This window comes from Girardinichthys multiradiatus, chromosome 12 (genome assembly GCF_021462225.1).
Source record: "Girardinichthys multiradiatus isolate DD_20200921_A chromosome 12, DD_fGirMul_XY1, whole genome shotgun sequence".
In the NCBI taxonomy this organism is placed as follows: Eukaryota; Metazoa; Chordata; class Actinopteri; order Cyprinodontiformes; family Goodeidae; genus Girardinichthys; species Girardinichthys multiradiatus.
The window spans coordinates 26,049,698-26,077,321 of NC_061805.1; the positions used below are offsets into that span (position 1 = coordinate 26,049,698).

The 27,624-nt window shown below is 38.3% G+C and overlaps 1 protein-coding gene across 6 annotated transcripts in view; it reads right to left on the bottom strand.

Annotated features, from left to right (window-relative positions):
• The window catches only part of LOC124877253 (aminopeptidase O (putative)), a 137,125-nt gene that overhangs the window by 61,301 nt on the left and 48,200 nt on the right, over positions 1-27,624 (bottom strand). For 5 of the 6 annotated variants that reach the window (XM_047380331.1, XM_047380330.1, XM_047380326.1 and 2 more), the window contains 6 exons: positions 26,985-27,198; positions 26,108-26,214; positions 16,503-16,605; positions 16,163-16,270; positions 14,892-14,935; positions 11,705-11,765 (listed from right to left, as the gene is read on the bottom strand). In XM_047380331.1, coding sequence (XP_047236287.1) covers positions 11,705-11,765; positions 14,892-14,935; positions 16,163-16,270; positions 16,503-16,605; positions 26,108-26,214; positions 26,985-27,198 — 637 coding nt within the window. The remainder of the gene's footprint in view (positions 1-11,704; positions 11,766-14,891; positions 14,936-16,162; positions 16,271-16,502; positions 16,606-26,107; positions 26,215-26,984; positions 27,199-27,624) is intronic. The other variant, XM_047380329.1, reaches the window with a different exon arrangement.

Genomic DNA, 27,624 nt, shown 5'->3' on the forward strand with positions numbered 1-27,624 from the left:
CTCAAATATATCGCTTCCAATATATCATTCTATGTGTAACAAATATGTGGAATATCTGAGCTTCACTTTTTAAAATGAATTACCTAAATTAATGGGATAATGATATAATTTATTGAGATTCACCTGCAATTAAATGGTGTACTTGTTTTGGTGTTATTTCAAAGTTAAGGAGACAAACAGTAGTGTATGGAATCAAGGTACCTTTAGTGTCTCACAAAAACTCTGACAAACAAGTTGGAACTAGCAATCTCTACCCATTCTACACACTTCATTGATGTTCCCACGCACATGCTTGTGCAGCATTTTGGCGATCACAGTTTTCATAGCCACACACACACACAGAGTTCAGTAGTATAACACCATGCCTGAGTACATCTCCATGACTTTTGATATTTTTATTTTACAAAAGTACTCGAGCTGCATCAGAGGTACTGAGGGAGAGGGAGGTGTTGGAGTGGGCAGTATAGAATGTAGTGTGTGTTGAGGCAGTATATTGGCATTGTGTAACAGGATACCACACATAGCTCTTTTGATGCTTGGATCTCAACCGCTATTCTCTGGATAGAAAGCCCTTTGTCTACATCTACCACCCTGGCCCTATTTCTTTGTCTGTGCAGTGTTTCTCCTGTGGATCAATATTAGAACGACATCTACAGGTCTCATACCACGTTCCCTCAACAAACAAGGAGGTGATGAATCACGTCAACTGTTGGATTCAAAACTGTAATTTGTGGCATATCAGTGTTTAAATTAGAATGTATGTAGAGAACAAATAGAACCACTGTGGTGTTACCCCCTCGTTCAGGACAAAATGGATGACATCATGTGTTTAACAGACCCACACAAGTAAAAGATTCCACCTCAGGTGCATAGTTGAGTGACTAATGACCTGCTAAGTTGATCGACTCAACATGGAACAAAAAGCACTAATAAAGTACTGAACAGTGGCATGTCTGAGAATTGTTTTCTTTGGGGGGCAGGTAGGGGCACAGGTTGTAAAAGGGTCGCACCCTGAAACTGTAGTCTAAGATCTAAAGTGTAAGCGCCTATATTTTTGTTCTGCTTTTGTTTTGTTCTGCTTCTATTTTTTAATAAAGGTTAAAAAAAAATGTGACCATCCTAAAGCTGCCAAAGTTATAGCTCTCATTAAAAGCTTCAACCCAATAGCACCAATTTAATTTTGACTCAATAGCTGTTTTTGTTTATGGCACCAAATATTTTTTTCTACATGCAGTATATATTATGTAAAATATATTATAAAAAGTTATACCATCATCAGAATGGACAAAAACTCTGCACATGTGCAACTCATTGCCAGTTGTGACTGAGAACCACTTCCAGTGGTGTTGCTTTTCAAAAGTGTTGGTTACTGTGGGGACATTGGCTATGAAGTGGGATTTTTCATGGCTGTGTGTTTTATGTTTTTATTTTTATAAAACTAAACTGGGAACTTTATAAACACTTACACACATGCACCTGGGATGGAAATAAGCATCATACACACACTGTCCGCTTCAATTGAACTCTTTCACAGACTGTTACTAAAACATATTGTAGTTTAAACCTACATTTATTAAATTACTGACCTCTGTTCCTTCATGTGCTCTCTCTGAAACGGATGACTCCTGCAACTGCCTATCCTAAACCAGAAGGGTGCAGTGGTACAGATTGGGCTCAAAATTATTGAAATCATTTATGGCTCAGTTTACACAAAAAAAGCTTAATACGGAAAAATGTATTTGTTATTTTTTCATTTAAATAGGCTTTTAACTTTTTACAGTAATATCACTTAGCAGATGTCTCTTGAAAAAGTTGTTTATCTTCTCTTGTAAGTTTTTTTTCTGTATCTTAATCATATTAAGTGACAAAAAGACAATTAAAAGCTTGACAGTGTCATGAATCTGATCAATAGGACTCCTTTTTCTGGCTAACATTGGCTAGCACGTCCAGAGAACACTATGTTAGCAACCACCGACTTCTGCGTCGTTACATCCCCGTATATCCTCTGCACAAACCAAATGTAAGAAAACACAAGACATGCGGGATTTCAGGCGGGAAAGCCAATCAGCAGCCAATCAGCAGCCGGTGCCAGGTTTCAACAGGAGAGAGAGGGGGAGAGGAACGGGATGGAGGGGGCAAATACAGCAAGCGCAATACGGAGAAACCAAATTGGAAGCGCTGTGGGAAAAGTGAGGGTGTTCAACCATGTCACAAGGAAAACTGTGGGTGTTTAAACACCCACATCCACCACGGTTGCGACGCTTGGCAGCCTGTTGCTGTGCGTTGTAACAGATTCAGCTCATTCATGTGGTGACTTTCTTCTACAGAAAGTTGCTGTTAGTTTACCAAAATGTGCCAGATTTGGCGCTAGGCGCTTTTTCGAATATAAGTCAATTCGGGGCTTTGAAAAGGCGCTAAATCTAGTGACAAAAGAGCTAATTTGGCAACACTGCAAACCTCTCTGCAAACGCTATATAAACCGATTGACAGCTCTGGTTGGAGTGGCCAGATGGGGTGTCCAATCAGGTTCCAGGGGTAGCCAGTGCCACCCCCAGCCACCCCTGTGGCCACGCCCCTGCTTTTAAAGTATTAGTAGTGTATTCATTTCTAAACGTATGTGGAATATAAAATTTCAGATCATAATCTGCAGCAAAGAAAAATAAATTAAATGTGCACCGAAAACGATCAACTGGTGACCTAATTCGCTTGACTTGACCATCAGCTTGACCATCCCTAACCTCTGCTCAGTGAATCGGAAACAACAAACTTGGATCTTCTTCCAATCAATGAATGCACCATACCCACAACATACAACTTGTTACTAAAATGAGAAGACTAAAAGTAAGCTATTTTCATGATCAGTGAGTTGTTTAAAAATGAAGTCAATGAGGATAAAAGGTGTAAGAAGCAACTTTAAAAGGAAACTATTTCCACACAAACCCTGGCTGTTCAGTCAGGCTGCGACTTCAAAACAGAACAGTTAGGCTAAACATATTACAACAAGACTGATCTGTTTTATCATTCTCAGCTTTCAGCCTCTGACTGTCATGGAACGTGGTGGATTTGGAAATGTTTGCACCTTTTCCACATCTCCGAGTTAAAAAAATGAAGGATCTATTTTCAGTAGGGATGACACACAGACTGTTCTTTAGTGTATAGTAGCTTATCTCTAACCAAAGATGCTAAAGACACTCTCAAATGTCAATTCAGTAATAACGTTAGTCTGTGTTTTAAAATAGTAAAACCCTGTTTTGCAGCAACTCCTCTCTCAGTTGAACACATGAGCCTAAGAACCTGACTACTGCCCACCAAGAACTCAGAACGGAAGCAGACCTCGGGAAACGGTTGAAGCATCTTTAAAAAGTAGTCCAGTTGCCTTTGAATTTTTTTTTTTACTTCCTTGCCCTGGATGACTGTGAATCTAAACCGGCATCTCTCACACATTTTGTGACCTTGTCTCTGTTTCTAATGTAAATAATTAATGACCACTCATTGCATTGAGAAAATATTTTAAATGCAGTTAATTGTGGGTCTTAAAGAGAAGTTGGAAAAAAATGGATATTATCATCCTTAAAATCTTTACAAAGACTGAAAATCAGCCACAAACTCTGATCAGTGCATCTCTTGTAAAAACAAAAGGTAACTGCACAGATAATTTATACTTAAAGAGTTATAAGTTGGGAAGAGATAAAAATACGAAGGCAGGATGTTTTTTCCTTTGAGCAGAAGAAGTGAAATACTTTTCTGTTGTAAATCTGAACAGCTCACTGAACCTTAAGGGCTCAAAAAAGTGACAGGTCTGGGTTCCTTCTGAGGTTTTAAGTTGGCTGACACCCAAATATAGACTATCAATCATAGAAAAACAATACTTTTTCTTAATAGAACCCCTTAAACATATAGGTTGAGCTGGTAGTTTTTGTTTTTGTACAATGCAAGGAGACACAACGTGGAGCTCCACAATAAATCTAGTCATAATCCACTGTGCAAATATCAACATGCACAATAATGCAATAGCAAAAGACTGCATGCGTGCAGTATTTGGTATGCTATTATATTGCTATGCAAAGCAGTGAAGGTCTGGTGTGGACATTGTGTTCATGGAAAAGAAGTAACTGAGTGAGAAAAATGTTGGTTAATCTCAATTGAAATTTTATTAATGTGTGAAGCTCTAACCATTTGAATGTCATTGTTGTAAATAAAAAAATTTCGCACATACACGCTGCCTAGGCTGGCAAAAAACTGTTTACATTCATATTTAGTATTAAGAAGTAATTTTATTTGTTTGCTGAACCTTCTATGCTGTGTGTGTGGGTTCTCTTTCTTTATTTACAGGGTTCCTCAAAACCTTTCAGTACAAAATTTCATACTTTTCAAGAATCAACATTTTTTCATTTCTAATCTTCTTTCCTTTTTTATAACATTCTGAGCATTTGATTACAGGGGATTTACATCTGGGCTAACTTGGATCACCTCTATTATAAAGTCTTGATTCATAAATCTGATCGGAGTCTCCGAGAATTGAAGTTGATTCCCTAAAGCGCAGTTTAGGAGTTTTGGTGCCTTGAGTTTGGTTGTACAAGGCCCATAAAAAGTTTTTAGTGCTTTCTTTAGGATTTTAAGAAGCAGTTTAAGACCCACAGGTTCAATTCAACCTACATTTAAAGTTGCATAGGTGGCAGGATTTTGGTTTTGTGGTTTTTTGTTGTCATAGGTAGAGTAGTAATTTCCGTGACCTCACTCAAGCAACAAGAGTCTCACCATCTACGTATAAATTTGCTCATCATCAAAAACCTTGATCTTATGCAGCTGCAGTTATTGTCAAATATAAAAAAAGAATCTAATCTCTTTTTGGTAAAAGAAATGTAGCTCCAACCTAAGACATGCCCTTATGCTTGAATGAAAAGATGTTGAAAGAGCTTGAAATATTTGACTGGGTTGTCCTTTCAGCGAAAGTTGTAGAGTAGCTGGAGGACGTTTTACGTTATTGTAAAAAAGCCGTGAGCTTTTTATTACAAGTCACGACTTTTCCATTTGTTAATTAAAACAAAAATAAACAAAATACAGTCTGAAAATGTAAATATTAATATTTTGGAACAAAAGACGCAACTTAACATAAAAATCCATCAATTTAGGGTAAATATAAAAAGATATGTAATCAAAATTTATCTATAGTGTTTAATTTCAAGACGTTTGACAGCTAAGTTTCTATAAAAGGAGTCTGAGCTCCAGGAATTGTTTCTCGCTTTATAAAATGTTGACTCAGGGAAATCCAACTCCAGTTTCAAATGCTGATAAACTGGCAAAACCATTTTCCCTAAATACAGTGACTTCCAAAAATGCACCTTGTACACCCCTTGAACCTTTTTTACTTTTTGCCTTGTTGCAACCACAAACATTATTGTATTTAATGGGATTTAATGTTATAGACCAACACAAAATAGCACATAACTAAAGTGAAAAGAAAATCTCAAATAACATTAATAATACAAAAACAAAAATCTGAAAAATGAGGGGAGCATTTGTGTTCAGCTTTGGTTAGTCTGATACCTCTAAATAAAATCCAGTAAAACAAGCAAATTAATCAGAGAAGCTGTGGGGATACCTTTCTTTGGCATTGTCAGGGAAGCTTGCCAGAGATGATGGATCACAGCATATTTAGGTGTTTGAATAGCCTAATCAAACGTCTAGACTTAAATCTCTTTGAGAAACTGTTATAACATTTGAAATGTAATATTTACAGATGCTCTCCATCCAATAAGTCTGAGCTTGAGGTACTTTGCAAGGAGGAATGGGTAAAAATGTCTGCCTCCAGATGTGTACAGCTGGTAGAAACATACCCCAAATGACTTGTAGCTTAAATTGCAACAAAAGCTGGCTTTTAAACAGTACTGACTTAGTGAAGGTGAACAGATATAGAAACCACACGTTTCAGAATTCTCTGACAACCATGTATTAATAATTATGTATATTTTAAATTAGTAGAAAAACGTATCAGAGTGAAAGCTCTGGCACATCAAGGGTGTCCTCTGTTTAAACATCATATCAAGCGTACTTACACCCCCCCTCCCCTAAGGGAGTGCTTGCTCATTGAAACTGAAATATCTAAAATAGGCTCTCTCATTCCTCATCTCTTTCTCCAAGATTGCTGTATGTCATTGTTTATTATTAGGCCAAAACCATTTACTGCCTCTCTTTTCTTTCCAGCAGCTTGTGGAGCAACGGATGGGAGGCTGTCGCGAAAAAGAGCGAGGGAACCCGGGAAAGGTTTTTTTAAAATTGTGTTTGTGTCTAGTGTACACAATGGACAAGCGTTCGCATTTGTAAGAGGTTTTAATCGACCCGGCTGATCTACTTAAAAGGTGACTGGCACATCAAAACAAGAATAAATAAATAAATACACGAGCGTGCTTGTGTAGGAGCACTCAAGCCTTATCCGATCAGGTAGAGAAAGCAGAAGTCCCCTCCACAGTGTCCTACCCACCCTCAAAGGCCCCTGAAAGGCTCCAGTTACATCAGCACGTAATCTAGAAGGTAAATGTTCCCAGACAGCCATTCCAAAAAAAAAAAAAAAAAAACGACAAAACACAGACACACAAAATTTGCACGTACACTGTGTGGTAATTAAGATCAGTTACCATAGAAATAGGAGAATTGAAGAACCCGTTAAAGTGGATTGATTGTGTGGGTGCGTATTTGTAATCCAATAATCTATGACCGGGGGTATGTTTCACGGTTAGAGGCCAGAAGAGATAAAATGACAATCTGTAACTCACAATATAACATTAACCATATATACATTTATATTTACAGGATATATATATATATATATATATATATATATATATATATATATATATATATATATATATATATATATATCCTCATTATCACTGAAAAGCACAATGGAAGGCAATAATTCTGTTTCTGCCCCTTCACAAATTGATTCTTTTGTTCATAGTGTTTCTTCATCATTGCGTGATGCATTAGACAATGCAGCCCCCTTGAAAAAGAAGGTAATCACTAATAGGAGGCTAGCTCCGTGGTTTAATTTAGATCTGCATACTTTAAAGCACAATGTTAGAAAATTGGAGAGAAAATGGTGCTCTACACATCTAGAGGATTCCTACTTAATCTGGAAAAATAGCCTACTGTTGTATAAAAAGACACTTCATCAAGCTGGAACAGCTTATTTCTCATCATTAATAGAAGAGAACAAGAATAATCCTAGGTTTCTCTTTAGTACAGTTGATAAACTTACATAGAGTCATAGCTCTGTTGAGCCATCCATTCCCTTAGCTCTTAGCAGTCATGACTTTATGGGATTCTTCTTAAATAAAATTTATTCTATTAAAAAGAAAATCTTTGACATACTCCCGAAGATGATTACTTTATCCTCAGCAAGTGAGACATTGGAAATAACTGCGGAACCTGATCTGTGTTTGGACTGTTTTGATCCTGTGAAGCTTCCTGAGTTATCAGAAATATTAGCTTCATCTAAACCTTCAACTTGTATGTTAGACCCAATCCCAACCAAATTATTTAAGGAAGTGTTCCCTCTGATTACCAGCCCCATTTTAGATATGATTAATCTATCTTTAGTAAATGGATATGTACCACAGGCTTTTAAGTTAGCTGTAATTAAACCTTTACTTAAGAAACCTTCGCTTGATCGAGATGACTTGAAAAATTACAGACCTATATCCAATCTTCCATTCTTATCTAAAATTCTTGAGAAAATAGTTGCTAATCAAATGTGTGAGCATTTATACAGCAATGACCTGTTCGAAGAGTTTCAGTCAGGCTTCAGAGCTAATCATAGCACTGAAACAGCTCTGCTGAAAGTCACTAATGATTTTCTTATGGCCTCAGATAATGGACTTGTGTCTGTACTTGTCCTGTTGTCCTGTTAGATCTCAGTGCTGCATTTGATACAGTCGATCACAATATTCTCTTAGAAAGGCTGGAATATGCTGTAGGGATCAGGGGAACAGCGCTAGGCTGGTTTAAATCCTATCTGTCTGACAGATTCCAGTTTGTTCATGTAAATGATAAATCATCTTTAAACTCCAGGGTTAATTGTGGAGTACCACAGGGTTCAGTACTTGGGCCAATTCTCTTTACTACATATATATACTTCCAATAGGTCAAATTATCAGGCAGCATGGGATAAATTTTCACTGTTACACTGATGATACTCAGCTTTACTTATCCATAAATCCTGATGAGCCCAACCAGTTAGATAGACTACAAGCATGTCTTGAAGATATAAAAACTTGGATGACTTAAAATGTTTTGTTTCTAAATTCAAATAAGACAGAAGTTGTCGTCTTTCGACCGGAGTTCTTAAAAAGGAAACTGCTTAGTCAATCACTTAACCTGGATGGCATTAAATTGACCTCTGATAATAAAGTAAAAAACCTTGGTGTTATTTTTGACCAGGACATGTCATTTAAATCCCATATTAAACAGGTTTCTAGGATTTCCTTCTTTCATCTCCGGAACATTGCCAAAATTAGAAATATTCTATCCAGGAGTGACGCTGAAAAACTAGTCCATGCATTTGTTACTTCAAGGCTGGACAATTGTAATTCTTTACTATCAGGATGTCCACAAAATGCAGTTAAAAGCCTTCAGCTGATTCAAAATGCTGCAGCAAGAGTTCTGATGAAAATTAAAAAGAGAGATCATATTTCTCCTATTTTAGCTTCCCTTCATTGGCTCCCTGTTAAATCCAGAATAGAATTTAAAATTCTCCTCCTCACATATAAAGCCCTTAATGATCTAGCTCCATCATACATTAGAGATCTGATTGTTCCATATGTTCCTAACAGGGCACTTTGTTCTCAGACTGCAGGTTTACTGGTGGTTCCTAGAGTCTCTAGAAGTAGAATGGGAGGCAGATCCTTTAGTTATCAGCTCCTCTCCTGTGGAACCAGCTCCCAGCTTTAGTTCGTGAGGCAGACACCCTGTCTACTTTTAAGGCTAGGCTTAAAACTTTCCTTTTTGATAAAGCTTATAGTTAGAGTGGGTTAGTTTATCAGGGAGGCAGCCGTCCTCCCTCCTTGTTGGTTGGAGTAAGGGGGAGTCAGGTTTAGCCTAAACCGGCTCAGTTATGGTTGAGGTGCAAACACACCCTCCATTTCTGCTACCTGTATGACCCCTTCTCTTTTCCAATGGTTATAATCAGTCTGACAGAGGGAGGTATCCCAATCCTTGTGGTTTTTAGTATAACAATGACCATCAGTGGGACCCTTTGTGGGGTGCCTTGAGACGACATTGTTGTAAATAAGCACTGTTTAACTAAATAATCTGAACTGAAACTATCTGTGTAGTTATGCTGCTATAGGCTTAGGATTCTGGAGGACATAACGACCACTTTCACCCTCTTCGCTACATTCTCACACTACTCTCCAATTTTGCATTATTTGCTGTTATTTTAGCTTTTAACTTTATGTTCTTTCTCTTTTCTCTTCCTAGAAGCTACACCTGGACTGGCTCTGTGTCTGCCTGTGACACCTTTCTAGAGGGGGGAATCGTCCGAGCTTCTGCTGGCAGCAACTTAATGCTCACCCTCTACCGATGATCCACATAGCCCTGACTTTTAGTGTTTAACCCTTTCTCTCTCCTAGACATGGCAACTGACTGAGATTAACTGTAACAAACTCTATGTGCTCTCTTTCAGACTCTAACCTTGAAAACTGGCTCAGAGTTTATCTGTTCTTTCTTTCTAGGTGAAACGACTAAACGAGCTACATCCACTAACATTTACTTTTCCCCATAGAAAGTACTCCTGGATCAGTGCTTCTGTGTTCTCTTTGTGTCTCTGCTCTGTTCTCTCTAACCCCCAGTTGGTCGTGGCAGATGGCCGCTCACACTGAGCCTGGTTCTGCTGGAGGTTTCTTCCTGTTAAAAGGGAGTTGTTCCTCTCCACTGTCGCTACATGCATGCTCAGTATGAGGGATTGCTGCAAAGTCAACGCCAGTGACTGTCCACTGTCTCTACATGCTCATCCAGGAGGAGTGAATGCTGCAAGTCACTGACTGGATGCAATCTGCTGGGTTTCCTTAGATAGAAAAACGTTTTATCCAATTTGAATAAAAAGCTAACTCCGACTGCACTGTTCAATTGTTAGGATTAATAGGAATGTATGTACCTGACTGTTGTGAAGTGCCATGAGACAACATGCCACATTTCAGGCCCAAACTATGATGCTGCCACCACCATGTTTGACAGTGGGGATGGTGTTTTCAGGGTGATGAGCTGTGTTGCTTTTACGCCAAATATATCATTTTGCATTGTGGCCAAACAGTTCGATTTTGGTTTCATCTGACCAGAGCACCTTCTTCCACATGTTTGGTGTGTCTCCCAGCTGGCTTGTGGCAAACTTTAAACAAGACTTTTTATGGATATCTTTGAGAAATGGCTTTCTTCTTGCCACTCTTCCATAAAGGCCAGATTTGTGCAGTGTACGACTGATTGTTGTCCTATGGACAGACTCTCCCACCTCAGCTGTAGATCTCTGTAGTTCATCCAGAGTGATCATGGGCCTCTTGGCTGCATCTCTGATCAGTCTTCTCCTTGTTCGAGATTAAAGTTTAGAGGGACGGCCGGGTCTTGGTAGATTTGCAGTGGTCTGATACTCCTTCCATGTCAATATGATTGCTTGGACAGTGCTCCTTGGGATGTTTAAAGCTTGGGAAATCTTTTTGTATCCAAATCCGACTTTAAATGTCTCCACAACAGTATCTCGGACCTGCCTGGTGTGTTCCTTGGTCTTCATGATGCTCTCTGCGCCTTGAACAGAACCCTGAGACTATCACAGAGCAGGTGCATTTATACGGAGACTTGATTACACACAGGTGGATTCTATTTATCATCATCAGTCATTTGGGACAACATTGGATCATTCAGAGATCCTCACTGAACTTCTGGAGTGAGTTTGCTGCACTGAAAGTAAAGGGGCCGAATAATATTGCACGCCCCACTTTTAAGTTTTTTATTTGTTAAAAATGTTTGACACATCCAATAAATTTCATTCTACTTCACGATTGTGTCCCACTTGTTGTTGATTCTTCACAAAAAATTTGAATTTTATATCTTTATGTATATATATATATGTATATATATATATATATATATATATATATATATATATATACATATATATATATATATATATATATACATATATATATATATATATACATGTATATATATATATATATATATATATATATATATATATATATATATGTATATATATATATATATATATATATATATATAGGGAAAGTAATCATCGTTAAGCAGTTGTTAATTGCCTTCTGGCAAACAGTCGCACCACATTTAAGCTGTTATTTACATCTAATGGGAGATGTAATTTTGACTATGAGAGGTGTACTACACAGCTGTTTATAGATGTTCAAAGATACCCAAAAGGCGTATGCCTTTCCTTATCTATTTGTAAAGCATGTTTGCAGCAACAGTCCGAAGCATTTGAGACCAAAAAGAAAATTATCATTGCTTTGATATTAAGAACCATCCTTTTGGAAACTGTCTTTGAAATCCTGCCAGTTCTGCTGTGGCTCATAGAGATCATACAGTAAACTTAGTAATTGAAGTTCAGTATTAGACACAGAGGCATAATGTATTAATTTAGAGTTCAATTAATTGAAAAGGCAGATTTTAGAAATACTTCTCATACCTCTGGAATTCCTGGTCGATCGAGCCAGTTGGCGTAAATGGCACTGAGGGTTAGTCCCTTTCTGGAACACAACAAGGCAACTGTTAGTGTTATTCCTATTATTACAGCCATGATTGTTATTGCCCAAGAAACCCATTTAAAAAAACACTAGAAAATACTGGAAGGGTCCTGGCAAGCTTGATTTTTGGCCAACACCTTAAATAAAAAAAGAAAAACAAATAGGGGGAACACCCATCTTCCTATACAAGATTGAGTAAACAGGCATCTACAGACAATGAATTGGATAAAGATGCATGTTTGTCATGCAAGCAAACATTTGTATGGAAGAGTGTAACTATGTCTATGAGACAAAGCATATGTTTTGTGCATGAAAAATGTCACATTGCTCAGACAGAATCACCACGGTGACCGAAGCAATATGCAAAGACAAATATGTGTGCAAACAAACATTCCACAAGCAGTCAGCAGTAAGGATGGAAACTGTAGAGCATGCACGGAGAGGGAGGGTAACCATACGGCATACCCTTCACCACACTTCAATCTTCCTAGCTGTGTTTAAAAAATATATATATCTCCACTCTCTTGCACTGAAGCTTTTACTGTGTACCACACAATTTAGCCAATTAAAGAGGCAATTTAAAAAAATGAAAAGTTCTCATTTGCACTTTGGAATCTTTATTTTTAAAGTTATGCTCCCCTGACTAAGGCTGAATTACTGATTTCATATATTTGCCAAATATATACCAATAGGACCTTTTTCAAAATAGTGCTTTTCTTTTTTTTACTGTTTAATCAGAATTACAGCATTGGACGTTAAATAATGTTTCAACATTATTCTAAACAGACCGTTTTTGGGCACAGGTAAAAAAAAATCTTCCTTTTTCTTGTTTGAATTTCTAGTTTAGTTACTGGGAAATCCCAGCTTCCCGGTTCATATTGAAACTTCAGGAAAGGTTATTATATATCAGTTATGTCGCACTTCCAGAAATTCACGCAAAAGTGTAATTTTAGCATGCAGAACAAACACGTCAGTGAGGGCTGTAAATATGTCTATACAGGGACAAGGGGTCAAAAGTCAAATCAGCCAACAAGACACACCACAATGAGGACAAGGCTTTACTCCATGCTCACTAACACAGGCTGACTTATAATTTTTGGTCATTTATGTGGCAAATTTCTTATTTTAGATCCTGAAAGCCAACAAATCTCAAAAGTATAAAACAAATAAATCATGTTTAAGAGTTTCATTATTTTTCAAAGCCAATTAGCAATTTTCAAACACATTTTGGACACATTTTTGTAGCATTAGCTTAAAGTGACTTCCTAGTGCCAAACAACATGTTACTGTGCCAAACACTAACTGAAGAGGGACTTAGAGTTATAGTGATGTTAGATAAAGTGTCTTTAGGGTTACATTACTGTAGTGCTGCAAAACCCTCAGAATTAAAACACAGGCTTAAGACATTCAGCTGCTTCCGTTCACTTCTGCCAATGTATTTTTTACACAACCCCTAAACCTCTCAACTGTGTCTTTAGTATTTAGAGAAAAGTGAGTGCTGGCAAATTAGTGTGTGCATAGTTGTTGTTGTGTTGCCTTGCGATGGACTGGCGACCTGTCCAGGGTGTACCCCGCCTCTCGCCCGTAGACTGCTGAAGATAGGCAACAGCTTCCCCGCGACCCACTATGGAAGAAGCGGTATAGAAAATGACTGACTGACTGGCTGACTGAGTGCTGGCAAATGCCCATGAACATCAGTGTAGCAATGCTGATCAAACAGGATCAGAAAATAGAATGTATGGCAAATAAGGTGTTGGGCTTGACATGGAGCGCTCTTATTTCCATGGGTGGGGTGTCAGTCTGCTTTGTCCCCACTGTCTCTAAGACATCTCCCCTGACATCATCCTCCTGATGCCTGAGTTTGGTGCCCTATATGTAATATCATGACTTTTCGGCAAGTTTCCTTAGTATTACCAGCTGCTTTGTGTAAAATAGTTTTCCTAGCTTTTTTTTTACATATTTCTCAACTTTGGACATGGAAAATAATGTAACTACCATGGCCAATAAGTCCAAGCACAGCTGAAAAACAATTAGGATATATGCTATTAAACGATCATAAGTAAATCGATATTCTATGGTGAGCATAAAATGTTCCAATCTGCACAAACATCAAAAAAACAAATGTTGTTTTTTGGCAAGAGGAGTTGGCCCATAATAGAACTACTGAGACCTAAGCCTTCTGTCTCATAGGAGCCACACATTTACTCTTATTTTATATATTTAAGAGCTAACTTTATTGCAATTTGCTGGTTATGATTGGGTAGATTATAGACAAATAAGTCTATGCAGAAAGTGGATGTCTGTAAAAAGCTGGCTTCTAATTAAACCAAATCAATGAATATCATGATTTCTTTAAATAATGTTTACATTTATATAATCCTATGTGGATTACTTCTGGGTTATTTTGTCTAGTAATGTGTGACAATGCAAAAAGCAGCAATGACTCTAAACATAAAGTACTTTAAACCCAAATCCTTCTCGACTTTGGGCTTCGTTTACTGACAGAGAGCTCACATCCAAATATTGACTGTGCCCAACTCCCTCTGTCTAATTCAATCAATTACTGGCTGGTCCAGCAGCACACTCCACCTGACAGAAAAGGCAACAAGACAAGATTTAGAGCAGACAATAGCTGAAGAAGAGGAGAGCTAAAAACAGAAGGTTTGAAGGATAGGAGAGATAATGTGAAACACAGACAGCGAAAGAGAAATGCAGGAAGAGGTTAATGAGGCAATCAGAAGAGATGGAGAATTGAATGATAAAGCAGAGAGGGAGATAGAAAATTAGAGAGGAGGAGGGCAGGAGGAGCTGTTATCCTTTTAAACTTCAATTAATACGAGAGTGGATGAGACTGTTCCGTTAACCAGATTGGTGTTTGGAGCTTTGGCAGACTGGTTGTTTCCACACCAGGACCTCCTCAGAGAGTAAATCAACAGAAGCATGCCTATTTCACATTAAGCTATTATCGTCTGAGACTAAAATGTTTAAATCTATGCTGGGAAAAAAAAGAGGTTATTAAAGGTTTTCCTGTTTGACTGGAAAGGGAAATCCCTACTTCAATACAAGTGAATATAATTCCCATCTTTAAATAATTCATGAATTACACTGTAATCGCAGCCACTTACGTACCTCTCCATGTGGGGGAAGGTAATCAGGAACATTTGCAGGAAATCCTGTTCAAAAAGAACAAAATGACAAGAAGAAATGGGAGGCATAAATTGAGATGTGGGAGGAAGAGTATAAGAGACAGGAAGGCATATCTGATGTTAAGTCGAGTGTGTAAGGTCAGACCATGTTTATGTTACATCCATTATTTAGTGAGAAGATTCAATCTGCCAGGTGGAATGAATCACATGCGTACACACGCAAATATGCTGACTCCCAGGTGTTATTGCTCAACTGCATGGTGTCAGCTGCATAAATGTCTGTGTCTGAGTTGATACACTGAGCTGAATTCTGAATTTCTTTCAATAAAATCCCAGCTTAAAACTCCCAGACCAAGCCAGTCTGTCATCAGCTAGCATAGCTGGAAATATTACTTTAAAAAATATATTTTTTCATCTCTATTTTAACGTTTTTGTATTTGTGTCTACCAAAGCTGTGCGGTTCGAATCAAAGATGCTGTAACACATCTGTTGCGTCAGCAGGAAGCAATAATGATGCCATTAATGACATCAATGTTCAAAAGAAGATCCTGCGCATGACTAAACGTGAGGTTAGTGAGGTTTAAGCTGTTCCCAAAGCAATTGTATCATTTGATTTTTCCAACACTGTTAACTTTTTTCTCCCAGTCATTAACATAATGTTAAGGTCACTGGAAAAATTCGGGAAGATGTGTGAAAAGGTGTGAACAAAACGCCTAAAAACGACTCTTATTGTTGTGGTTTCTTGCACAGAAACTGAGAGCAGGCATGCTAGGTGGGGCCTTTACATATTCCGTTCCCTTTCCCAACCACAAGTATACCACACAAACGGATGGCCTGCTTTGCTTGCCATCCCTACACAAACAAAACGTGGAAATTTCACAAAAACTTTGTGCTGTAAATGTGTAGATACAATATCCAAAAAAACGATGACTAAGATACCCAGATTGCATACGGCAATTCTGGGTTTCTGTGCCAGAAATCCTATCAAATTAGAGAAGATTTCGCGGGTTTTCCTAAATCGGTCTTTATGTAGTTTAATATTGATAATATCACCACCTGCTGGCAGAGTGTAGGCGTTATAGGGTTTGTGACTTAAATCCAACAGAGCGTCTATACCCAGATTTTTCCTACCAAAAACTCTGTGTGTGGATTGGATGTGTTAACATTGCATAAAATCACAATTTTGCAAAACATTCATATTAGTACGGATAAGGTCCAAGACAGAAATATTCCTCTAAAATACTCCAGTATCACCTGAGACAAAACAAGCTGTCCATGGTATTTTTTTACAAATACTCTGAAGAAGTCAATTAGCTGCTGGTCCCCAACTTCACTGGCCAAGAACCGGAGGAGGAAGTAGCCCTAAACAAGGAACAAAACACCATCCATCATAAAAACACAAAGAAACATAATCGCAACCCAAGCACACTGTAGTTTCTTTGGCAGGACAATTGAAAGGATATTCTAGAATTACACTTATCATTTGATATGCCAAACACTGCAGCTCCAGTTCTTTGTGAATGCCTTTTTCCCCTGTATACGTCTGATTCTATTTTCTTCTTTCCTTCCTCCCTTCAACACATTTGTCTCTTACCTTGAGATAGTGAACTTGCATAAAGGTTTTTTCAGGGTTAAGGGCGTGTTTAACCATGGAGGAGCCAGAGTCACTGACCTGACCGGTCCTCTCCATGTTCGGTCTACAGGAGAACAAACAAACAAGAGCATTAAAACAAAATCACACAAAAGGTTCAAAAAGATTTTCAGTTTACACAGTAGCTAACTCTGGATTAGTAGCTAACAACTGGAAGCAAAGAAGCTTTGGTTATGGACCAAACAACCTTGAAATACATCAAAAGAAACCTTAGCTTTAACAAAAGGCCTGGCAAACGGCAATTGTCAAAGTATAGCAAAGTAGTCACTTCTTTGCTTCCTGTGTTTATTGTACTGAGGAGACCCAGCATTAGTCTAGCTAAGGATGGAAAGACGGAACTTCATCCAGAAATCCACCATACTTCAGTATAAAGGGGATAAACCCCCACAGCATCTCAGAAGAGTTGGAAATGAGAAGGCAGACAAGAAAATATGTCCTTTATGCAGGACTGCACCCTGCAAAAGTCAGTCTAGTTCTTTCGCAATAAACTTGCTTGTCCATGTCTTTATGGACCTTAGTGTGAATTGGTGCACAATCATGTTGGAAAAAGAAGGGCCTGTTCCTAAACTGTTCCAACAAAAGTGGTGGAAAGAAATTAAGAGTTCGTTTCACTGGAACTAAGGGGCCGAGAACAATTCCTGAAGAACAGCTCCACACCATGATCCCTTCTGCACCAAACTTTAAACTTGATGAACTCCAGTCAGACAAGTGGTGCTCTCCTTGCAACTGCCAAACCCAGACTTGTCCACTGGAATGCCAGACAGAGAGGCTTGTCTCATCAGTCCCGAGAATTCCTATAATAGAGTCCAACAGCAGTGTGCTTTAACGCACCACATTTGAAGCTTCACATTGCACTTGGTGATGTAAACCATGGTTGCAACAACTCGTCATAGAAAAACATTTGATGAAGATTTCTAGGCACTGCTCTAGAGCCAATCTGAAGGTCACATAAAGTTTGGTCTGTAGTTCTTCACTCCGCATTAGGTTGGCAATCCTGTGCACTATGTGCCTCTGTTGACCCTAATGCCACTGGCCAAAACCCTTTGTAGCTGTGTTTCTGTTGTTCCCAAATGCTTTCAGTTTACACTGTTATAACACCACTAACAGTTGACTGTGAAATATTCAGTAATGAGGAAAGTTCACGACTGCACAAGTGGCATCCTATCATGGTACCAAGCTGAAATTCACTCCACTCCTGAAAACAACCAATTCTCTGCGGTTTAGTGCTGGATTTTATGCACCATTGGCCATGGAAGTAATTGGGTGTTTTTGCCAATATACTGTATCACAAATTTATCATCATCACAATATAATTGTCTGCAATACCAACATACTAAAGAATCTGGCTGCAATAAATATCAGCTAATTTAAGTACTAGGAATTCATGGTCTGTATGCCAGTTATAAATTTCGTTGTTTAATGTTGGAGACACTGTCTTAAGAGGACATTAAAATATTCTGGCTGACAATAAACTGTGTTGCCCTGCAATAAAATATTTGCATTGTTACACATTGTCACACAATTGTTACATTGTCCAGTGGTAATGTTCTACTTGTTTGATTTTTATGTGGAGATTTGGCCATTTCTGATGACAAATCAGCAGTAATGATTTCAATAAACAGTCTGATTTTAAAGGCTGTGTGTAAGCATTATTTTATACATATGTTTGGTGAATAGCTTGTTTACATGTCTCAGATTTGATTACTCTGTTGTTAAAATAAATGTTTTGGGGATTTTATGATGTACATGATAGCCCACCTACATATGATCACCACTAGCAATTACTAAACAGCAGGCAGGAAGATGTCTACAAAAGGGAAAAACAACAAAGGATAATCTAAGATGGTTAAAACTCTAATGATATGACTAATGATCTAATGACTACTATTAGGGACATTTTAGTAGCAGGAAAACCACCGTTTCTATGAATCAAGACTACACTGTCAGCAGCACTAAATCCAGCCAGTCAGGTGATCTGTCACTACTGAATGGACAGATTGCCAAGTTGCCATTCAGCGCTTGAGGCAGGCCGGAAATCATTATACAGATTTATAATAGAATACTATAGACTTTATATGACCTCACAGTGCGGCAGTCAAACTTTACTGCCCGTGAGTCACGAAGCAAACATATAACATTTCCACAAATAAAGCACAGCTGACTACCAGAACTCTACATTTAACATTTCCTGTCACCTAAACAAAAACCATGCCCTAAATCTTTATAGGCACACCAACAAACAAACATGAAACCAATAAAAAAAAACAGTGATAGTTTCAGTTAGCTGGTATTGATCAGGATGAGCAGATTAACTCCGTGTGCCAATAGGAAGGCCTTGAAGAATCACCCTCCCACCGAGTCGATACCACAGGCGCCTGGCCCACCAATCAATACACCCTTCATCACTGGCTAGCACTTTTCTACAGAAGCGCTTCATGACAAGACCAGGAGGACGCATGCACAAGCACATATGAGCAGTGAGATCGACCATGCAAATCAGAGATTCAGATAAGCCAAGTATGGCTTCGAATGTAAGCAATGAGTCAATAGTCAAACTTTTCATCTATGTCTCCCACGCGATGAGCAGAAGAGAAGAGTGGGGTATGGGTGAAGTAGATTAGAGCGGCTGACTGGAGGAAGAGGTGGTGTAGGGGGAAAACGACGACAGGAGATGGATAAGAATGTTTGGTTTGCTAAACAGACTGAGAAAGGAAGTCATCAGCTTCCTGGAATTTCTATATTCGACGGGACACTCATAAAAGCTTTTATCATGCACCCGAGGATCTGTTTCTGCTCGACATGAGATTTTGGGACATTTTTGCCAATTTTACCTTTAAGTATGGAAGAGACCTGCTTAATTTATAGTGTCCTCCTTTATTTTATTTTCTAAACATACAGGTACATCTTAATAAATTGGAATGTAAACCAGCAGCAAAGTGAAAGGCAAATGGTAGCATGCAGATACACACAAGTAAAAAAAAAATGTAAAACAAAATAAAATAAGCGTAAGAGACTACACATAATGGGAAAATTTACAACATAAAAAAAACTACGTGTTATTAAAAATAGTTTACTCAGATTTTATATAGATTTATGACACAGAGTGATATATTTCTGTTAGTGTCGGTGATTATAGCTTACAGCTAATGAAATCCCAAAATGGAGTATCTCAGATAGTTACAATAGTACATCAGACCAATGAAAATGGATGTTTAATACAGCAATGTTATGTTATGACCAAGGTATAGCCTTTACAATCATGAGGAAGACTGCTGACGGCAAACAGCCACTGAAAACCTCCACAAGCAGGGCAAGCTGCAGAATGTTATTGCTAAAGTAGCTGGCTGATAATAACATGTTAATAGAAAGTTGAGTGGAAGGAAAATGCGTGGTAGAAAAAGGTGCACAAGCAACCATGATAACCACAGCCTTGAGAGGAATGTGAATCAAAGCAAAGCAAAACACACTGACAAGTTTAGGGGAGATTTATAAGGTTTGGACTGCAGCTGGAGTCAGAAATGTGGAGCAGCTAAGGCAGAGTAAGATCTGAGAAGCTGATGGAGGGAGACCAATTAAAACAAAGAGATCTGAACAAAGACACGAAGAAACTTCAATCTGCAAGGAAAAGACTAACATGAAAATCTAACAGAAAATTCTAAACGTACAAAGAACAGAACATGAGAATAAACTAATAAAGTACACATAAATGAATAAACTAAAATGGCAACACCTTAGATCACCTTAGACACAAAAGCAACCCAAAAGCCCAAACACCTAAGGATCACAACATTCACCTTTTGAATTGAATTACTGAAATGAATCAGCTTATAGAAGATTCCAACTAGTCAAGACTTTTTTGAATGTGTTGTTTGGCTTCTCTGTTCAGTTCCCTGCTCTAAGTGCCCATATCAGTCTGTTAGCGATGATAAGATAACATAGGCTCATTTATAGACAACAGGGGATCTTTTATCCCCGGGTGAAGTGTATGTGTATCTACGTGTACATCAGAGAAAAAGATGGACTTTAGCTAAAGAGATAAACAGTGACAGAACATGTATTTTCAGAGAAAACAGGTCGACTCTATCCACATTACACAGGAGAAAAATGTTGATCTGTCACGAGTGGATAGCACAAATTGACTCCATTGTATAAATCCCTCACATTCACCCTCTTTTTGTCACATAGGATTAACTTAAGTTTCAGGATGAAAAAACAATTGCTGCCCTGAACTAACAATCCATCAATGTATATTTCTGAATAAACAGTGGTGATGTCTGACTTGTAGTCTGTGTGCAAAAGGGGAAGGCTGTTTGTCTGTGTATTTGTTGTCCTGCATGCACCTGGGTGGGGCTGGGTTTAGGGAAGGAGAGAATGAGCGAGAAGAAATCAGGAGCTATTACTGACCGAACCTAATGTCAAACGCACACACTTGCACACAAACACAAAGAGGTTTATAGCTCCGCAAGCCATATCCTGACAAATTACACTGGGTTGACTGTGGAAACCGGATAAGGTAGAGCAGCGCTTCCAGCAGCCCAGTAAATCAGCAGGGAGAATGGCGTCTGGCCCGGGCTGCCCTAAATATAACTCATCTGAAATAGTCTGATAAACACTGGCCACTGGGGCCCCTGCTGGATCATAGGCTGTCGATTGTGACCTACTGAACTTGAAAAGAACAACCTGCCATCTACCTTTTGTGTGCTTTGTGTGTGAGCTTGGAGAATGGTTCTCTTTATCTCTGTCTACACCGATTGGCTGTATCAAGAGCCAAAGTAATGTTGCTCATCTGGTGTTTTTATGTCAAAATCTTCATCTGTTGTTTTACACGAATGTTACTCCGGCATAAAACATTTTTCACAGACTAATTACAACTCCTTATATTGCACCAACACCCCTATTGTTCTACAAAACAGAGAGTAATATTCCATGTACATCAACAAGCACAAGGCAGACCTTATTACTGTTATCCAATCCATCAGACAGAGTCTAAAATGTGTTAGTTATCCTATAAATCTTTAATTAAAACAGCAAAATGTATTCCTAGGATGTTAATGTCCTTCTAATGTCTTTATGATTCTAATGAGGGTTTCCTGGAAGGAACCCAGTGTAATTTGGTAGCAATTATAGGGAAAATGATTACATGCATAGTAAATATTGAGTGATTTGTCTTTTATTATTCAAATTGTTCTTTATACATGAAAAAAATAATGTACAAATCTGAGCACATATTGTGTTGTTGCATTCTCAGATGACCTGCAGACCTACAGCCCGCTAGACAATTAACTGATCAAATATAGTATAGTTGCTTGTCCACCATACTAGCGCCTCATAGTGTTGTATCTTCATGGAAAGTTACCGAAAATAAAAGGAAAGGTTACTGAAGGTCACTGAACAAAGTTTTACAGAACTTTCAGACACTATATTGAGTGGTGTAGCATTGCATAATCATATTGCATCATATTATATTATCAAAAATACTAAAATCCACACACACTGACATGAGTAGAAAAAAACACGATTATATGCGCAACAGGCTTCCTTTTGGTTTCCAACTTATCTAAAAATAATCAAGTAAGGGTAAGGGTTATGGTATATTTTTTATCAGAGGTGTAATACAGTATCTGCCCAGGTAAGAAAATAAAAAAAATGGTTTGTTTTGATGCACATTAAACTTTGGCACTTTTACACAACATATCACAATACTATTACCCTATTCCGTTTCAACCTTGTGGTGCAATTAAATATGAAGGCAGAGAGCTTTAAATGGTTAGTTTGGAGTGAAATTCAGAGATGTTATTATCAGTACTTTGACAAGGAAGTTACAATTGTTCCCTTACTTATAGTAGAAAAATATCTAATTAGCATGAGTTTTTGGGCAATTAAATAAGTCCTGTGATGGATGGCTAAAAAAGTAGTCAGACATAAACAGGTGGGTTTTAGTCAACTTATCAATTTAAAACAATTCATGAAAGTGCTCATATTATTGAGAAACAGTAGTATCAAAGATGGCATGCTCCTGTACTTTCCAGGCTTGTACAGGTCCTTCTCAAAATATTAGCATATTGTGATAAAGTTCATTATTTTCCATAATGTCATGATGAAAATTTAACATTCATATATTTTAGATTCATTGCACACTAACTGAAATATTTCAGGTCTTTTATTGTCTTAATACGGATGATTTTGGCATACAGCTCATGAAAACCCCAAATTCCTATCTCACAAAATTAGCATATCATTAAAAGGGTCTCTAAACGAGCTATGAACCTAATCATCTGAATCAACGAGTTAACTCTAAACACCTGCAAAAGATTCCTGAGGCCTTTAAAACTCTCGGCATGGTTCATCACTCAAAACCTCAATCATGGGTAAGACTGCCGACCTGACTGCTGTCCAGAAGGCCACTATTGACACCCTCAAGCAAGAGGGTAAGCCACAGAAAGAAATTTCTGAACGAATAGGCTGTTCCCAGAGTGCTGTATCAAGGCACCTCAATGGGAGGAGTCTGTGGGAAGGAAAAAGTGTTGCAGAAAACGCTGCACAACGAGAAGAGGTGACCGGACCCTGAGGAAGATTGTGGAGAAGGGCCGATTCCAGACCTTGGGGGACCTGCGGAAGCAGTGGACTGAGTCTGGAGTAGAAACATCCAGAGCCACCGTGCACAGGCGTGTGCAGGAAATGGGCTACAGGTGCCGCATTCCCCAGGTCAAGCCACTTTTGAACCAGAAACAGCGGCAGAAGCGCCTGACCTGGGCTACAGAGAAGCAGCACTGGACTGTTGCTCAGTGGTCCAAAGTACTTTTTTTGGATGAAAGCAAATTCTGCATGTCATTCGGAAATCAAGGTGCCAGAGTCTGGAGGAAGACTGGGGAGAAGGAAATGCCAAAATGCCAGAAGTCCAGTGTCAAGTGCTCACAGTCAGTGATGGTCTGGGGTGCCGTGTCAACTGCTGGTGTTGGTCCACTGTGTTTTATCAAGGGCAGGGTCAATGCAGCTAGCTATCAGGAGATTTTGGAGCACTTCATGCTTCCATCTGCTGAAAAGCTTTATGGAGATGAAGATTTAATTTTTCGGCACGACCTGGCACCTGCTCACAGTGCCAAAACCACTGGTAAATGGTTTACTGACCATGGTATCACTGTGCTCAATTGGCCTGCCAACTCTCCTGACCTGAACCCCATAGAGAATCTGTGGGATATTGTGAAGAGAACGTTGAGAGACTCAAGACCCAACACTCTGGATGAGCTAAAGGCCGCTATCGAAGCATCCTGGGCCTCCATAAGACCTCAGCAGTGCCACAGGCTGATTGCCTCCATGCCACGCCGCATTGAAGCAGTCATTTCTGCCAAAGGATTCCCGACCAAGTATTGAGTGCATAACTGTACATGATTATTTGAAGGTTGACGTTTTTTGTATTAAAAACACCTTTCTTTTATTGGTCGGATGAAATATGCTAATTTTGTGAGATAGGAATTACATTATGGAAAATAATGAACTTTATCACAATATGCTAATATTTTGAGAAGGACCTGTAGATAGAACATTTTCCCAACAATTCTGTCTGCGACTTAGTATCTCTACACCATATACTGCACATACATGTATACACCAGTGCTCCAAAATGTATGGCACATGCAATAGAAAGGTACCATCAATGACCCAATAATATTAATGAATCTCATTGCTACACAATGCAGACGCTCTGTCTTCACTGATGAAGATTCCCACCTTTTAGAATGATGAATGCTTGAAGTGGCTCCATCAGCAGACAGTCCAACCTCTATACTGATTATTCAGCTAGTAGTTATTTGACCACATGGAGGCACTTTTAGACCATAAATAGTGCAATGAACTTTCAGGTCAAGATGGTCGTGTGATTACAGAGTAAAGAGAAAAGTAATTTACTTCGCTCTGAAACAGATGAACACATTATACTGTATTTTACACCCTTCATCCCAATACACATGTACTGTATAAAACTGTGGCACACCAGAAGCAACACCAATACTTGATATTTCACAAAATGTGCAATATCAATTCTTCACCAACATAAAAATCATTTTTAGACATGGCATCATAAATGGCATAACTGAAAAGATAGGAAACAGCGTGACAGCAGCTTCAGTAACATGTGGATTTTACACTGCAGGAAGGAAAAAACCTAATCCAACTTAATCATATGTCTGCCTTGTAGAGGAACACCCCTGTAGATATATAGACAGAGAGTGATCTTAATTGTATATTTAATCCTTTCACTAAAACATCGTTTAACTTTTGAGGATTAATTCTGTATCTTATTTCAGACATTAACTGCAGGCTAGAAATCTTTCTTCGACATTAGCTACAGGCCTTGTGTGTCAGTTTTTGTTCCTTTAAACTTTTTAATATTTCTTCTGGTTGCTTTCTTGTCTTTCCCATTTTAGAGAGTGGCTAAGAGATAACTGCTAATAAAAAAAGTTTCCAGACTCTTAAAAAAGTTTCCATTACAATTACATTAGTTTTAGATGAAATTGTATTTTATCCAACATGTAATAAACAGTGAATAAATTACCCTGAACACCTTTAATGTATTTCAAAGATTTTCAGGGTGTGACGGTGCCCCTGCACTACAAAATAAAATTGGTTCTTTGTACATCAAAGCACAGCACTCTGTAAGCTTTATTGTTGTTTTTTTTAAATACGTTTCTAAATAAGGTGGTCTGGTACGATATGCTATTTATATTAAGGCTTTTTCAAAAGTTTTACAACCGATGCTCTATGCACGTGTTAAATGTTATCCTCTTTTCATGTTGAAAAACCTTCGGTCAGAGTAATGGTTACCTTACAAGTCAGTGAATCTTATTATCATTTAGGTATGAAAGAAGCTTCTGATATTAGGTGATACAGTCAAGAGATTCCACAGAGATGCATCATGACATCAATACTAAAAGTTATATTATACTTTCTAATGCGTCCATCTATTTGAGAGGCTTTTTGAATGTTCATATGGGTATTTCTAGATGTCTGAAGAGTTAACTCTTGGATGGGATTTTACAGCTATAATCCCCCAATGACAATTTCCTTCCACCCAGGATAAAACAAACAGGGTGTGGGTCCCACACTGTCAGGATGAGATGAAAAGTTAGTACGTGCCTCCTGTCTATGTATGCTGAGTTGTTCTGAGACATGATAGTGCACCACACCTCAATGTATTTTTTTGCCACACCTGTTCCCCTGGAATGCATGCAGCTTAAAATTGGTGACACACACACACACACACACACACACACACACACACATACAGAAAACTGTTTTTTTCTCAGCTCAGGAGTTTCCTAACATCCTAAGGTTTTATTGTACAAAATTTAGCATGTTGAACCCAGTTACTCTGAAGATGTAAGAATAAGTTACTGCAACATGTACATCTTACATGTGTTTGGGGTCAAGTAAATGTACCAAATGTACAAATGTACCAATTTCTTAGAATAAGCATGATTTTGTTTTACCATGTTTTGCAATTCCTTCATGATGCAGCAGCAATGCAATGATAAATTGACAAAGGTACACACCTGAGAATCTGAAGTTCTTCCTTTGAGTTCTGCAACTCATCTGAAAGTCGCCTCCACCTCAGCAATGCCTTCAGGTCAAATTGTTCTGCTGTCTGTTGTGAAGAGAGCTGCAGAGAAGATGGAGATTATAGAGAACATGTCAGAGGCAGACAAGTATTAGACACCCAAATAAAAAAATAAACATGATTTTTACCAGAAACAATTAAAAAAACAGACAGAAATCTGATACTTTTGGCAATGTGTAGGTGTGTCTGTCAGAATTAACTTCACAAGGGCAAAACTAACTTAATATGTTGGGTGATATGATTAAAAAGACAAACAGAAAAAAACAAAATGTTGGTATAAGAATAGAAGGAGGACTGGGTGTGCATGCATCTCAACTGTTGGAATAAAACTGAAATGTTGCAACTACATGTGCATACAAGAGATACACTCCCTGCTGTTATACTGTTTTGTTATTTTTCACATTTTGGGGGGGCTGCTGTTTTACAACTCTGCAGGTTTTATGTTTGTTGAATTATGTTGCGGTTGGAGGAAATTCCTTCCTCTTTCATTCTGCTTGTCCAGTTCCTCTGACTTTCAGCCATTTTTGCTTCTTCGCTGATATCGCTGATATATGGTTTTACATGGTGTACCCTGTCTCTTGCCAAGTGACTGCTGGTGACAGGCACAATTCCTCTTGCAGAATAAGTGGCTATAGAAAATTGGTGAACTTATTGTTAGGTGGAAAAAATCTAAACAAATCTAAAAATAAATAAATAAAAAATAATGTTTTCAGGGTACAAAAGATACTGTATTTCCAGCTACAACAAGAATAAAAACAAATTAAAATGAAACATGTATTTTATGAACAAGATAATCAGCAATGGAACTGTACTTGTTGTGCTTGGGCCCATATAATGTCCTCCAGAAAAGTAGCAAAGCCTTCGCTGATCCACTCCTCTGTCCAGTCTCTGGCTCCAATAACCAGGCCAAACCAGGAGTGGGCAATCTCATGACAAATCCTGGACCCACTCAGAGATAGCCTGTTCAGTCGAGTAGCAGGACATTCCTTGGACAACACACTCTGGGACAGGAAAATTATATGGGGGCTGTGGGAGACAAAAGACATGAAATCTGAGAATTAAAAGTGTCATGTTTGAGAACATTAAGGAAGTAAGAGGAACAACAAGCCAAAAAAAATTACTGGTTAAGGAGAAATACAATGTAAAGACAGATAAGGACATAATGAAGCTTCCTCCAACACAATCAAAGAGTTGCTGAGCTAGTGCTCCACACCTAGGATTACAGTAAACGACATCTTTGCACGTCATGCAAGATGAATTCACGTGTGTGTTCTAACAAGAGCAGAAGCAGCAAACTGCCCATTCTTCACATAGTCCTCTACATTATATTTAGAAATGATCAGCTTACTCATTAGGTGTTCATGCCAAAGCTAACTACTTTGTACAAACTGATTTTGCCAATGTACTGTGGGCAATCTTAGAGTTGACCGTATGAAACTACAGAATGCATAT